Here is a 16,121-nt window from a genome sequence, read left to right on the forward strand (position 1 = left end):
TGTGGATTATAACAAAGACATGAAAGGGAACAAAAAGGCTTTTTAATGTAGTTTTGGGTTGTTTTCTTCCCTTTGCATTTTTACTACAAAATGGAGCAGCAAAAATCAAACAAAAATATGTTAAATTTTATGCATCTCACTGTTTCCCTCATAGATCACATTAAAGCACAACACTAACAAGTAAAGGCACTTCGAGACTCCAGGGACTGTTCATTTTCTTTCTTGCCTTTGAAAACTGACTGTCATTTAAAGAATGCTGCCATTTCTGCAAATACTTCATGCAACAATTTTCTTTCATTTCTCCCTGACTTTGCTTTCTTACAGAGTATGGAGAAATTGCTCCCAAGCAAAGGGTCAGTGTGTGATCCATGCATTATTTATATTACAAACAGATCTTGCGTAACTCCCCCAAATCAGATATTGTGTGGATTTTAACAGTGTCCTCATGTTAAAGTGAATTTTAGCCAGCCCATATACCTATGTGTAGGAATCCGCTCATACACTTCACTCTGGCTGACTTTCTGTAAGGCTTTTTAGTTTGTTTATGCCTCAGTTCTCCAGCTGTAAAAAACAGCTAAACAGGCTTCTCTGACAAAGTGTTTAGGATCTATTGACAACAGATGGAACAGAAGAGCTGAATATTTCCTTTCTTCGTTGGTAAAAACCAGAATGCCGAAGAATAACTCTTAATCCCAAATTATAATATAAATAATGCAGATAGCCTAGAATATTTTTTTTCTTTATACTCATTCATCAACCACAAAAAAAGGAAGCTTTGTTGCAAGGCTTAGTTTTCAGGGAAAAGGACAGATACAACACTCTGCCTTCTGGATTGTCACTGGTCTCTCAGTCGTGGATGCTAAGGAGATCAAAACAGCTAAGTGACCCAGGCTTATGGATGCACGTTTGCTTGGATGAAAGACTTATTTTTTGCAAAGGAAAGCACAACCTCTCCTCATGGTGCAACTTTCATCGTTATTTTTTGTGTATGAGTGCCTGAAGAAACCTTGTCCACACACAGGTTAACCTTCCTGGTACATTAATGGCGTTTCCTCTGATGTCAGGAAGCATCTCAAGTCACAGCTATTCATTTTTTATTCATTTGTCCATATGTCTTACACTTCATTTCTGCTACACTACTTTACTCTTCCTGAGTTTGTCTGCATTTGTAACATCAATAACAAATGTATGTGATACGCATAGGGATTTTTTTGTTGTTTCACATCCCTACCGACACAGAGTGCACTGAGCTTGCAATGCACCATGGGAGTTGTAAAGGTTCACATCTCCGCAGGAGACAAGACCTATTTCTAAGCATGTTCAAATTACAGTCTTTCCTCAAAAAAAAAAAAAAAAAAAGCCCTGCACACTTTGTTATAATGCACAGAGGACATAGCTCGCAAGAGAAATCAGCAAGCAGGCATAATATATGATGAGATGACATCTTAAAAACAACTGTAAATATGGATTTGTTGTTCGTCTCCTGAACTACATTAAAATAAAAGCACTTAACAGATTCTCATTATGAATTCTCTTTGCTCCGTTAAACACTTTCTCTAGCGTTTTAGAAGTTAAATGTTTCCAGAATCAGCCTGAGTACCTAGAAATACACAGGCACCCCCAGAATAGCAGGGCACATCATTGTCGCCCAGCTGCAGCGACATGTTTTGATGCCATGACCTTCACTGGTTCTCTGCAGGGTCATGTCCTCCCTGCGCTGCACGGTGCGCTCCCCCAAAGGCTCTGGGGCTCCAGGTAGGTCGATGTTGACTTCTTGGGATGATTCGCTGAGATGTCTTGCCAAGGGGGACAGCCTGTGAGAAGACAAGGAGGTCCAGTTGCTGAAGGATCCTGCTGGAGCTCACACTGCAGCAGAGTGAGGCAAAACCCTGGGCATTGCTACCTAACCAAATTTTTGGAAGATGACTGGAGTCCTAGTTTATCATCCAGAGAGCTAGGACGTGCCTTCAACAGTTGTAACAGAGTCAACGGTGAGACTGGATTAAAAATTACAGGTTAGGTTGTATTTGTTTGAAATGTAGATGTGTAGGACCTCGCTCTGTCCCCCGTCCCTCGCATCTCTGGGAAGCAGATGGGCAGAACTGTGCTCCTCAGGGACAACTTTCAGTTAAATATAGGAAATATTTTAAGCATGTCTACGTATTAACGTTTCTTTGTTATTTGTGTTACAGTAGCACGCAGAGGTTCGAGGTGAGATCGGGGTTTTGTTGCGCAGTTAACATAGAAACACAATGTAAGACTCTACTTCAAAGAGCTTATAGTCAAAAGACTGAAGGAAATAGAAAAAAAAGAAAAGTTAATACTGTAGGGACTGAAGACATACAAAAACCAGTGACTTATCCATCATTTCTTGAGAAGTTTGTGATGTACTACAGATGTGAATCCAAGTTTCCACTGTTCCCTGTATTCCCTCTCAAAACCAAATGTTTTTGTCTAAAAAGGGCTTTAACGCTCAGACGGGAATTTTCCCAGGCCAATAGTTTCACGTTTTGATGCCTCAATCAGCAATCTGCATTGCTCTTTCAGATCCTAAACAGAACAAATTGATTTTCAGGAGATACTAGTACTCCTGATGCTTCAAATATCATGTTAGTTAGCTGACTTTGTTTAAACATTGGATGAAACCTTTTGGCATGGAAACAATGTGCCCAATTTCCAAAACTTACATTTTGTGCTTTCCATTCACAAAGAAGATACCAGACCCATCCTCTGTAACCTTGGAAAATGCATTCTTGAATTTTACAGCATCTGGTAAGTTTAACTTAATTGAACAAAGTTCTTCTCTGTTATTAATGATTGTTCAGTTTACCAGAAGATGTAAATATATGCTAATTCGGTTGTGTTAGAAAAAGGATAATTCATTGGTAGTTCTCTTATTTTCTTGAAAGCAATACATGAGCCCTTTATTACCCATTTTAGCCTTTCTGGTAGTGACTTCTTTCTAAATTACCTAATACATTCGATGAAATAACATCACAGAAATTATCTCCTCATCCACCACTGAAATGCAGCCGTTGCTGATGTACAAGAAGTGCCTAGAAGGAATAAAATAAAACTGTTTTTCTCTAGCTGACAACATAGGAGAAACTCATTTGCAGAATTTCACCATGATAGTCTATTCTAGTGGAATATTTATAGTTAAATTTGCTAATATGATTAATAGTTTGGGGTTTGGGTTTGTTTTTTTTAATGTGGATATCATTTCCCTACATTGTACTAAAATTTGCTTCTAAGCTTTGCTCTCCAGGGCAAGCGTATGCTGTCCAGGAGGTGGAATACATCACTTACTGTTTCTTTTAATGCTCTTTAATCTGCTGGCCATTAGGTGTCCAGTGGATATTTGTAAAATCAGAGTCAAGGCACCTTTCTTTTTGGGTGATGGTGTACAGTCCATTGCTTGAGGGTAATTTCTGCACAGAGGAGGCGAAATCACCCCTTGGGCTTCCACCCCCCGGGCAAGACGCTGCTGATGCTCTAATGGCGTATGTGGCACGGTTTGTTATGCCTGGATGCCTGACTAGCCTGACACCGCAGCGCTCAAAGCACAAATTTATTTAGTAGCCTGCTGAAGGCAGAATGTTTCCTCCAAGGTCTGACCCCGGTGTGAAGAGATTCCCTCGGAATTTGCCTCCAGAGGAACCCCTCCGATTCCCTCTGAGCCGTCTCACACAGCAGGAACCCCTCCTGCTTTGGGCTTGTTTGTTGTGGCACTTCTAGTTGAAAACTTGAGTGTAAGCTGTGCTTTGGGCTCCTTAATGCATGTAGGGTGGTTTCCAATTCCCTGGGAGCGTTCAACCCCAGCCCTGGCTGCAACCCTCCGTTTCAGGTCCAGGTTACAGAAGTACACTACATCTGACTGCGATGTTGGAAGTGCTTTACCCTCTCGATTTCTCAGAATTCAGTAACCCTTGTCTGCAAGAGTTTATACTTCAATTTGACATTCGTCCTGTAGATAGATTGCCTTTTCCTGGCAATAAACTAGTGTGACTAGGTCTAGGAACTGATACTGGTACTACTGATTTACTAGGTGTAATGTTTTCACAAACCCAAACAGCAGTAAATGAGACAGTTCTCTGGTTGCTTTTTGAGATAATTGTAGTGATGGCTTTTCTGCCCTTTGGAGGGTCTTTCAGCATCAGTGGCAATGGCAGGACACACAGGGCATAGACATAATTCTCTTGAAGACCTTTTCCCTTTTAACAGGGCATTTCCTGCAGGAGTTACTCTGCTTGCAACAAAAGCTAGCATTTGTGTTTCTGCTCCTTTCTTTGCTGATAAAGTGGCGTCAGTATGCTCTTGGCAAAGCAAACGGTGAGAGCAACAGAGAAGGCAGAAGGGTCCTATGTCAGGAGCTGGCTTAGAACTTCCTCCTCAGATTGGTATCAAGGCCAGGTTCCTGCTCTCATCATGGTTGTGGGAGCAGGTATTAATTACCACAGAATGACTTAGGTTGGAAGGGATCCCTCAAGTCATATGGTCCAAGTCTTTGTTCAAGCAGAGCCAGCTTCAGAGGGAGCTCTGGGTCACACCAGCGTCCTCCGCAGCTGACTTCTGAGCACCTCCAGGGATGGGTGTTCCACAGCCTCTCTGGGCCCCTGCCGCAGTGCTTGACAGCCCTCATATTTATTTTTTTCCTAATAACTAATAGGAATGTCTCTTGCTGCAATTTCCACCCTGTCCTTTTACTGCAGGATATTGTCAGACCCCATCTGTTTTGACAAGATATCTTTGTTTCTACTTTGTCTACAGGGAGGCTATAGCTTCTCATGATGGATACGTTACTACTGTCTCTGCCATCCCAAGGGTAGACTTCTGTAGCCTACAGTTAAAAACAGCTTAGTAATGGGGAAAAAAAAAAAACAAGTGCAAAAGATGGCAGCTTTTCCTCCTCAGCAAGCTGTGGCAGCGTGAGCACGTTATTATACTGTACTTATAGATTCACGCTGATGCTCAAGCAGAGTAAAAGGGATTAGACCTCAATGAAGTTCTACTTCACTTTGGTTAGGATCAGGAAAGGCATTGACAAAGGTATTGGGAGAAGATTATTGAACATATAACTTATCTTTATTGCTATTTCATTGGCTACATTGCATTAGAAGAAATTCAGATGTTTTTAAGTGCAAGGCAGTAGCTCTGAGTAATATGATGGGATGGAGCAACGTTTTCATGATGAGCAGGAGACCCCATCTTAGCTTCAGCTCTCCCCAGGTACCAATCTGTAGAGCACTCTACAGATCCCTCATGTCAGGTAATTGTTAAAATGGGACATGAGAAGAGGACTTGAGAATGAATTTTTATTTGAGAGAAAAAGGAGCTGATCTGGAAAATCAGCCGAGTGCACTACCCTCTTCCCAACCCTGTAGCTTAAAGCGAGCAGCTTTCCTCAGATTGGAGTTCACATCTAGTTGTCAAGCATTTATTTTATATTTATAGTTTAAAGACAAAATCAAATTATACATGAAAAGTCAACATTTGTCAAAAGACCCCATGTAATGGCTGTAGAGATGTCACAATTTTACCCTCTTAAAGAAGAAGATAACTGTGGTATCTTGAATGAGTTGGTATTTGTTTATTTTCTTTCCAGTAACAACATCTGTCAGTAGAAGAAATCGATTTTGTTCATGCTTAGTTTGAACTTCTTGTCCTTTTTTTTTTTTTTTTTTTTTTTTTTAAGTTGAACTGCAGAACACAACTTTATTTCCAGAGCATGTTCCTCACCAACACTGACATGGGGATTCTTGGTTGATGCTCTAATTAAAGCTGAATTCTTTGCTCAGCTTCTTCAAAGGCAAGAAGAGATTTCTTCTGCCAGAAAAAAAGTATATAATTGTCTCCCACTCCTGCTCCAGAATAGCAAATACAAATGGTAACATCATTGTTATAGGGTTGTGTTCCTCGCTGTGATGAATAGGAGTCGGTGGAGAAAAATTCAGAATTTACCTCTGAATTCTTGCAACGGCACTGCAATCATCATCTCTAAAGCCCCTGTTTCTTTGTTTCTTTGTGTTGTTTCTGCCAGGAGCGCTAACGACCCTTCTGTTCCATTAGCAGCTGTGCTTATTAACAGGTTTACACTAAAAAGCTTTCCTCATTTGAACTCCCACTCCAGTCAGTGGCACTTTACCAAAAAGAGCACCAGAATGACCCCGTAATTATTATTAGTATACAATGCAGTTTAAAAAGCAACTCTGTCACATGATGATATTAATGCTTTTTCATTTTTTCATTGTATTGGACTAAACCGAACTCTAATACTGTGTTCAAACACTGTACCATGGCAAATTGCCTTTTTCCCTCTTATCTAAAGGAGACTCAAGCAATTATTTATTGCTCCAGTTAGCAGCAGCTCAAATTAACCACCTGAATTTTTCATGTTTTTAACAGAAAGCTACAGATCGCATCCTCATCCCAATCTTAGCTCATTTTTGCAAATGTAACCTTACCCAGCCTAGTTATAAACATGAATCATATGTCAGCCTGTTCAATTTATAAAATTTGATGGACTATATATTGTGCTATATGGGCAGTTGTAATGAAGTATGTGCTATATAGTCTCCATTTTTAAATTTTCCATGAACTTATCACATTTTTCCGCCTAATTTATCAATTTCCGTGAGTGTATTTTTCATGATCAAATTAATAGTAAATCACTCATTTTGCGCATTCATTGTTGGGAATTCACAATGTATTTTGATTAGACGTGACAGTTCTATGGGGTTGTGGGGGTTTTGACAGTAATTTCTAGAATCGGGTTTCTCCAGTAATCTTCCACATTCGCAAAGTCAGTGTTCAGGGTGACATTCTCTTCTGACTAATGTCTTGTTATTTAAAATTTAAGCCAAGTGAAGTCCAGACATCTGTGCTCTGGCCATCGTCAGTGGAGATACGTACCAATCCTTAGAGACTGATTTATCTTATATTTCTTAAATACCTGTCTTAGTATGGGATGAATTGTCATACAGAGGTGCTTGTCTCTTCAGTCGCTGTAGGGACAGCCCTTATAAACTAAACCATGTGCCTAACTTATAGAAAGCAGTGAGATTAATCCACTGTCTGTCTCTATATGTCCTCTTCAGTCTAGGCACTGAGTTCACTGCTGGTAACAGCAAACACCTGGTACATCTCAAAGTCCTAAAACTTCATCTTTTGGTATTCTTCCCTGTATTTCCCAAAGTCTGCCCTAGTGAATGGTCTGTATTAACCCCTTGCGTCACTCTGCCAGATGTCTTTCAAAACTAAATAGGCACAACAGCTGGGATGTGGGTAGAAGGAAGAGATGGAGTCGGTCTAGACTGTGCATGTGAATTTCTTTTTCTTCTGCGGAAACTACTGAATGTGACATTATTAAAGTCTCAGCTAAATAATGACTTCTCGTCTCAATAAATAAATCTTTGTGTGGAATCTGGAGAGTTACAACACTTAGTTAAATTAGAAATTAAAAGTAGTATGCTAATACCTAGTGGAAATCATATGAAAATATATACTACGTCTCTCTGAATACAAAATAATTTCCTTATGACTAATGATATTACAGTGAGTACCAACTGAATTAATAACTGTACAATACTTAGCACAGGGAGTTATTAATGCACCAGTCATTCATCTGGCAATTTTTAAAGTTTAGCTCTTTTGTGATAGAAGCACAGAAGTCACCTGAATATTAAACAAATATGTCACTGTTTCTTCTGGACGTAAAATTAAGTACAAAATATGTGGGTAGAAAGGATATTAGTAACAATATGCAATAAGTACTCTAAAGATTATTTACTCATTTCAGATTCACTGTAATGGTATTAATCATACTGAGCTGATTTGATGTTAATGTAGATGAAATATGTAATTCTGCAGCAGGTCTTTTGCAATGTCACATTAATAAATGCCTCCTCACGTGCAAACATTTGTTATTTCTTGCTGAAGAACTTTGAGAAGGTGGTTCCCATCTTTGGCAGGTGTATGAGCGCCCAATGTATTCAGGTGCAATCTTCTTCTGTACAAATAGAATTAACAGCTAAAAAAAAAAAAAGTGGGGGGGGAATGAAGTAATTCACCTGGAAAAAAATCAGGAAAACGAATCGCCTTGTTTTTCTCAGAAAACAGTAGCAAAAACCAACATGGAACCAGTGTGCTCATTTCACTTTGTTTTTATTTAGGGACATATTTAGAGTAGCCCCGTGGTTAACTAGGACACACAAACCAGCGCAGCACGTCCGTGCAACCCTGAAGTTAATTCCCGTGTGTTATTTCTTGTCTGCCACATCCTTCATCTTTACAACACAGCGCGAGCAGTTCTCAGTGAGGTAAAACGCGGTGAAACGGCTATTACCCACGTCATTCTGACATCGAGAAATGAGGGAGGGAGGGAGGCTTTTTGCTCAGCGTCCAGGAATCGGTCCCAGGGGTGTGTGACCTGTTCTGGGCTGGGTTCAGGACCACGAGTTCCACCCAAGCTGCGCCGGAGAGCCGGGCGCCTGCGGTTCACCGGCACGGGCTTCAGGATCCCGAGGCGACGCATCGCTGGCGACCCTCAACCGTCTCTTCCCGCGTCATCCCCCAAAGACGGCAACGTGTCCTCGTGAAGGGCTGCGCGGGGCTGGATGCTTCCCTGCCCGCCGGAGCTCAGCACCACGGCCCCGGCTGCCCCAGCTCCATCCGGCAGCCGGCGGGAAGGCACCGGTACCCCGCAGCATCCCTCGCCTCCGTGTAGCACCGCGTCTGAGGCTTCGTCTGCTCGGAGCGACGGGTCAGGAGTTAGGGCCGACGCGCAGAGCGGGTTCCAGGTTTGTTACGCAGGCAAAGCGGCAGGTGATTTAAAGGAGGACGTCAGCTCGGTGCTGGCGGAGATGGCACCAGGGCATTGAGATCAATAAAGCCTTTGGAAGGGAAACGAAAACGATGGGCAGCAGTCATGCTCGTCACTTCGCACAGGCGTTTGTTTAACTTTATTTTTTTTTTTTTCTTGCTTTTCAGGAAGGCGCTCGTCCATTCTGCATCCCAAATCTGACTTTAACGATGTGTGCTTTGTTTTGCCTTATTTGTTTCCTCCTGCAGAGCCGAGTTCCCATTACGTGATTTCCTTAAAGGCCTTTAACAACGCAGGCGAAGGGGTGCCTCTGTACGAAAGTGCGACCACCAGGTCGATGACAGGTGAGTTGCAAATGCCGGTTCATAATCTGCTCCCCGTCAGTGAACATTAGCCTTACAAAGGTGCACGCTAGGCAAAACATTTTGGTCAAGGCAATGGAAGAAAAGAGCTCTGCAACCTCCAGGTCCCTGCTAGAATAAATCAGCTTCATTTTCTACTTTATTCTAACTACACAGATAGAATGAATTATTTACCCTTTCCAGAAATTGGCTGTATGAATTTAACGGGATGCTCATAAGCGCTTGCTCTTTGATGCGGGTTGGCTTGGGAGAAGCATGGCTCCCAAACAATTTAAATATTTAAAGATCAGGGCAGAATAGTGGTGAATAGCTTTGCTGAATTAAGCCCAGATGAAATTATTTTTGTTTCCTTCATTTTAAAAGCAGTTTAAATTAAAATGAATTAGTTAAAACACACTCTCATCATGCACATCTAGAAGAGCATGTAGAGGGGTTGCAAAAGGTGAAGGAACGTACTGATGAGATTTTCCTGGCAGGATAAGGCTCGCAGAAGGGATTACCCGGCAGTAATGGAGCAGGGTGCTTTTAGGCAGCTGTTTTTCACAGATGCATTGTTGGGACACTAGCAAAGTTCTAAAATTGGAATTACTCTCGTGTAGCACTGTCTTCCAGACTGCCTCGTGGTTTTTCTGCAATCACTGGTGGGTGGATGGGACTGATGAGGGGTTAAAAGAACAGAACTCAAAAAAAAAAAAAAAAAAAAAGTGTTTTTCCTCTGGAGCGACACCATCATTTGGTGAAGTTTTTTCTCGCGTTTCATCCATGGTGTTCAGAGCTGCCTGGAAAGGGAGCTGTGTCACTGAGAGCAAACCCCATCACTGACGCTGGCTTGGGTGGACCACGAGGAATAAATCAACCAAATTGTACTTCTGTGGCTCTACAAGGAAAAACAGCTTTTACCATATGGTTTTGTGAAGTATTCCCATAAAAAATCTTGGAAAGTCAGAAGGAGGAAAAAAAAAAAGATTAATCACACAATCAAGGGCAACCGTAACAAGCTACATTAGATATAATAAGTGTCAGAAAAATTTTGGCTCAAAATTATTAATCTTTCTTCTTGTCTGGAATCTACAGAGGTCATTCTTGCTAAGTATGTGTCTTGTAAAATCTTTTTCCAGTAAGTTTGCCTCAGGATCTGTATATTCCTTTATTTTTCAGTGTTTTGTTCCCTGTTGGTTCTATTTAAAAATCACCCGGCTGGCCTGTGCAATTTGATTTTATGTCTGTATATAACCTCTCATAAACAAAATGATATCCAGGTGTGAAAAAGGTAATTCAGGCTTGGGCTCTTGTTTTGGTGAACTGACCCAAATGATCATCTGCGAGCAGTCCACCCCGGTGCTTCTCTCATTGCTGAGACGTCCGTACCCGGAGCTTCCCACCACCTCCCACCCGTGGGCTGCAGCTTTTGGAAGGAGCCAGTGGCCTGGGTTGTTCATGGAGGAACATCTCAAAAAAGGCTTTTAGCAAAGCAGGAAAGCACAGAACCGTGCCCCCCCCGAGCAGCGGATGAGCTGACGCACCCTGGGCACCAAAGAAAAGCAAAAACTGTGTCTTCGTGTGTCCATTTAGCATATACGTAGGCATGCTTTGGTGTCTGCTTGTGTGGATAGGGTGTGCAAACTAAAGTTACATAATGTGCAATATTCACAAAACAGCTCCGAAGAAAGCAAGAAACTATTTTCTGTCAAGAGATTGCAATTTCCAAATGACAGATGTGCACGCGTAAATAATAGCAAATGAAACTTTGGTGGAAAATGGAGACAGTATTTAGGGACCTATTTTCAGCCACCAGTGGATTATAGACATTTCCCTCTTCCCCAGGTCAGTGGTGATTTGTTTCAGAAACTGAATTATCTTGATTGATCGAGTCTGACCATTTTTTTTTGCTAAACCCAGCCTCTCTTCGTAATCTCCTCTACAGCAGGACTTCAGTTTTCAGTATGGGAAAGAAAAAGAGAAAGGAAGTGCAGTATTTGCTAAAATATCAACTTGGCTCCAGTTACATCAACTTCCATCATAAGTTTGTGAAAAACCCCAACAGAAACAGGTATTGCTCACCTTCCAAAGTTTACAGCCAGTTCTTTTGGAAAACTTCAGTTCAGGAAAAGAAACTGTTAACTTTCAACTTGCAGAAGCTCGATTCACCAGGTTGGGGCAAAAAAGAGATTCAGCTGCCCATTCCTCCCTGTGTGGATCGTGTGTTTGAGTTTTGGATCACTACAACAACAGCCACTGGCTTGCTTCATCTCCTTCAACACTCATATTCAAGCTTCTTATAAAGCAGCTTTTGATGAAAGAAGCAACACAAGAAGCAGGTTGAACCTAATGGCTTATCATACATTTTAAACATCCTTGTCTCCTCTGTTTTTCCTTCTGAGGGCTGTGACCCCCTGAAGTTCTGAGTAAGAATTACAAAAACCATAAAACAGGAGTGATCAAAGAGTGTCAGGAGCTGGAATTGTACATGGAGCAGGCAAACTGTAGCAGCTGTCAGTGAGGAAATATTAGAGTCATTTATGCTTTGATTAATTAATTAGCACATTATTTTAGGGGGAGGAAAAAAAACCCAAGCAACCTTTCGGCGTGCTTGTGCTGCATTTTACCCACTGCATTTTGAAATTCTATGTAGAAAAATCACAACTGGTAAATAATGAGTCGGGAAGGAGTTTTAAAAGATAGGCCAGAAGTTGACTGGGTGCTTCAACAAGGACAGAGGTATTTAAACCGAGTAGAAACGATCTCTGGTTCCCACGTGGGTGCCATCGCTGTGCAGCCCCAAAGGGCAGACACAGAGCCAAGAGCGTGAGTGTCATTGGGGCCGAACCAAACGCCGATCAGGAATTCTGTACACGGGTGGTTGGTGTTTTTTTTCCCCTGACTGTTACAGCAGTAATCTGCTGCCCACCCAACGCCTGGTTCCTCTCTCGTGCCACCGTAACTTAGAGAAACCTCCTCTGCAACAGAGTGGAAGGAGAAGCATGGCCGCAGTCATCTCGACAGCCTCAGTTAACTGGATGCGTCAGCACGCCACTCAGATCTGAACTTTTGGAAATGAAATGAAATGTGCCGCTGTCTCGATAATTAAGACAGCCAGAATTTTCCTCGGCCATTGCATAGCGCACCGCTGTGGCATGTGGATGATGCTCAGCGTCTTGCTCCCCAAAGACCGCCCGGTCACAGACACACGGGAGAGGAACTGTGCTTGCTCCTCGAGGAAGAAGCCCGCTTGAAGATAATCCACGTCTCCACGCCTGGATGTGCGCATTTAACACGCTGACAGTATTGAACCAACAACTGCAAGATCTTCACTTCAGCAGTGAAATTGTTGTGTGCTGTTTTGCCTAACAAACGTTTAAGCAGATGCAGAATATATTCCTTTCAGGAGCCTAAAACAACAAAAGAGCCTGAGAGAGGCTGCCAAGAGAGAAAAGCATAGGTAACTCCTACACATGTGAGAGTATGTCATGTCTGTAAATGAGGTTGGAAGATGGCACACTCTCCACTTCGTAGGTGTTTCCAATAATGTATCATCTAAGTGATTCAGTTTTTTAAGAAAATGTAAATCATTTTAAGGAGAGACACTGTGCATTGACTTCATCTTGTGTGAAGAAAACACAGCATACCTGGCAGTATTTAAACAAGTCATGGAAAATAGCAGTTAGCGCTGGTTAGGTTTGTTGTAGTGATGTAACTGAGATGTTGCTGATGCGTTCTCATTTTGCATTAATGCCTTTCTTTCTGTTCTCCTCATGTTCCTCCTCCTCATTAATGCCATGCATTTAACCCATTGTGATGTGTGCCCCTTGGTGGCTGTTTGTGGTTTGTTTTGTTTCGTTTTGTTTTTCTGTTTAACTTACCTATTCATTTATTTTGGAATGCTCATTTGGTGATGTATGGACCCAGACCCCATTGATCCATTAGAAGTTGATTTTTATCCTTTGCTTGATGATTTCCCTACCTCAGTCCCAGATATCTCCACCCCCATGCTCCCACCAGTAGGTGTCCAGGCTGTTGCACTTACGCATGATGCAGTGAGGGTCATCTGGGCAGACAACTCTGTCCCAAAGAACCAAAAGACTACGGAGGTTCGCTTCTACACAGTCCGATGGAGAACAAGCTATTCGACAAGTGCTAAGTACAAGGTGAAATTTTAACACGTTATGAATTTATGAGCTATTTCATCTGTTCATATCTTATTTGCAAAGACTCTGATTTGGCTTTTATGAACTTCCCTCAACCAAAATTTGTATTTCAATCAAAAGGAAACTTGCCTGAGTAACTACTGCTTCCTAGAAACCTATGTGTTTACTTGGATGAAAATGCCATATTTTAATTCCACATGCCAATTGTTGAAAGTTTTGATCTTCAATCTTTACCAATCAGATATAAATTAGTCACAGATTTGGTAGCACAATAGTGTAGCGTGACTAGGAAGAAATGCCAGTTGCAAACCCACCCACACCGTATGGCAATTCCACCCACCCATATTACATATTCCCAAATAGCAAAAAATGAAGGCTAGTTTATGAGAAAACTACACTTGAATGGATGTGACAGCAGCATGCTATTTTGTGGATGAGAATTTCTTTCCAAGTCCTGATGAAAGCAGTACCAAAACCCGTGCAGTACATTAAAGAGATACGGTGGGACAGGGAATGGGAAGGAGCAAGCACAGCCTTTAGGCTTTTTTGTTTGCTTGTTTTTGAACAATAAGCTATCTTTCCCTACTATCGTCAGCTTATATATTGCATCTCATATAACATCCACCTTCCCCATGATGAGCATGTCCTTCCTCCTGTGCCCTGCCATAATAGTTGTTTTCACTTGCCTAAAGGATCATATTGATCCATAGTGAGTTGTTTGCTGTGGGTGTATTTTTATACTGCAGGTGGATGCCCCCTTTTTTACTGTTCTCTGTCCTAACAAAAGCAGCCTCATACAAGTCATTTTTACAAGGACTGTGGAACAGGCCATGCTCTATCCAGCACTGAGGCTCCTCTGATTAGAGCCTGAGTGATGTGTCTGAATATAGGTTGGCCTTTCTAAACCCCAGAGAATAGCTCTCCATCCCCTTTCAGGTTTGGGGTAACCCTGTCCTACAGACTCTAATCTCAAGATCTTTCCCAGGCAATTTTCAGAAGATGTGGAAATGATGGTGGAGACGCTCTTGCCTTCAATCCCTTTTCCGAGTGTGATTTTTCAGCTCTCCCCCTTGCACGTCTCCGTCAGAATTTGGCTCGCTGGCACTCGGCTCAGTCCGTGTGCTGTCACAAAACTATCCATTTCAGTTGCCTTACTCCTGATTTGCGTTCATGCCAGCTGAGAGGAGACTCAGGTCAGCTGGCTTTTTGCTGCAGGTGCTGACCCACTGTAAAGCTTTTAAATATTAGCACATCTTTACAAGGTGTAAAAGGACATACCTTGCTTTTACATCTACTGCCGTGCTTGTGGCGACCTCAGATGCTGACATGATGATCTGCAATGTTAGACGCAAATTTTGTATGTTCGTGCAGTTGTAACAAGCTGCGAGGTAATTAAGGGTGCCAGAACGACGCACTGTAATGTTTTGAATGCCCTACCTTGATCCGACTCCTCTTTAGAGATGGATTTCCATGCCCAACAAAATGCGGAGTATAGCACAGGGAAGCACAGCGAGTCCCAGTTTGCAGCTCTAGTGATGAAATCAAAGCTCCAGAAAAGACAGCATTGTGTTTTGCCGCTCACAGTCAATCATAACATTTTCTCTAGTTTCCCAATGCATGTACTGAGCTGCATGCAGTGGAAAATGGCGGGTGACAAGCAAAAATGATCAAACCCAGCCCTATTAATCCGCTGTGCAGGAGAAGCACGTCCTGCTCGGAGGTGTCGAGCTCGTTGGCTTTCTGCTCACACGAGCAGGTGGACATCTCTCGCAGAGCCACCACGCAGGGCTCCGGGAGCCGTTGAGGAGCAGGAGACTGAAGAGGAGAGGAGCGAGAGTGAAATTACCTTTTTTTGCCATCATCTCTAGTTTGACTAGTCTCTGGGTAGCATGTGAAGAGCCGGCCTGATTCATTTAATCCAGTTCAATCACCCAGAAGCAGAAACAATCAAAAATCTTTCAAGAGGGTCTGCTTTCTTGAAATAACCACATTTTTTACAAGGAAACAAGATAAAAGCTATTATGTTATTCTTTGAAAACAGTGGGGAAAACTTCTGCTTTCTTCAGAGGGTTTTGGATCAGGCTCACAAGTAGGTTCCCAAAGCACTTGCTTGTGCATTGGCATTGAATTTCCACGTCTTTTGAGATTTTCCCATTACAGTCTCCCATTGCTTCAAAACTGTATATCAAATCTAATATAATGAAGGGTTTAGACTTTCCTATTGAAGTTAAAAGTTTATAAATTTAATTTTTCCCTACCAACTTTACTTTGTACAAACTGTCCCAAACAGGCATGGTGTGGCATTACTAAAGGTACTTGCTACAGTTACACCCCCTTCATCTCAATGTGATATTAACTTCAAGGATGTTTTGACTATTGAAATGCTAATATTTAGTATTGAGCGAAACAGTCAAAGAAAACCACTCAGCTGGAGACAAATAAGTTTCTTTGTACAAAAAAGAACCCAATGTCTTTATGTTCCGCTAAAGACTATTTTGTCCAGGAGTAGGTTCAAACCCTATTGTTTTTTTCCATGTGAATTTTTCCTGATCACGTGTAATATCTGAGAACTTCCACAGTGATAGTTATCAGATTTAGTTACCCTGAGACATGCTGAGGAGTATTTTATGCTGTAAATAATTTCATTTCTTCCAAAATCTTTTCTGGGGGAGAAAATTATTGTTCCTTATATTGAAATCCAGCCTTTAGTCAAATAAGAATTTGTATAAACTCTAGCAGGTAGATTTTGCCGTCTCTGGCAAGTAGTTGAGTAGTTTGGCTGAGTAGTTTATA

General features: G+C 41.8%; 1 protein-coding gene across 4 annotated transcripts in view; it reads left to right on the forward strand.

The window, feature by feature from the left end:
- DCC (DCC netrin 1 receptor) overlaps positions 1 to 16,121 on the forward strand; it is a 573,034-nt gene that overhangs the window by 493,197 nt on the left and 63,716 nt on the right. For 2 of the 4 annotated variants that reach the window (XM_030005494.1, XM_030005495.1), the window contains exons 16-17: positions 9,070 to 9,165; positions 13,090 to 13,328. In XM_030005494.1, coding sequence (XP_029861354.1) covers positions 9,070 to 9,165; positions 13,090 to 13,328 — 335 coding nt within the window. The remainder of the gene's footprint in view (positions 1 to 9,069; positions 9,166 to 13,089; positions 13,329 to 16,121) is intronic. The other 2 variants (XM_041121032.1, XM_041121033.1) reach the window with 1 other exon arrangement.

The sequence above is a fragment of the Aquila chrysaetos genome, chromosome Z, assembly GCF_900496995.4.
Source record: "Aquila chrysaetos chrysaetos chromosome Z, bAquChr1.4, whole genome shotgun sequence".
NCBI classification, from domain to species: domain Eukaryota; kingdom Metazoa; phylum Chordata; class Aves; order Accipitriformes; family Accipitridae; genus Aquila; species Aquila chrysaetos.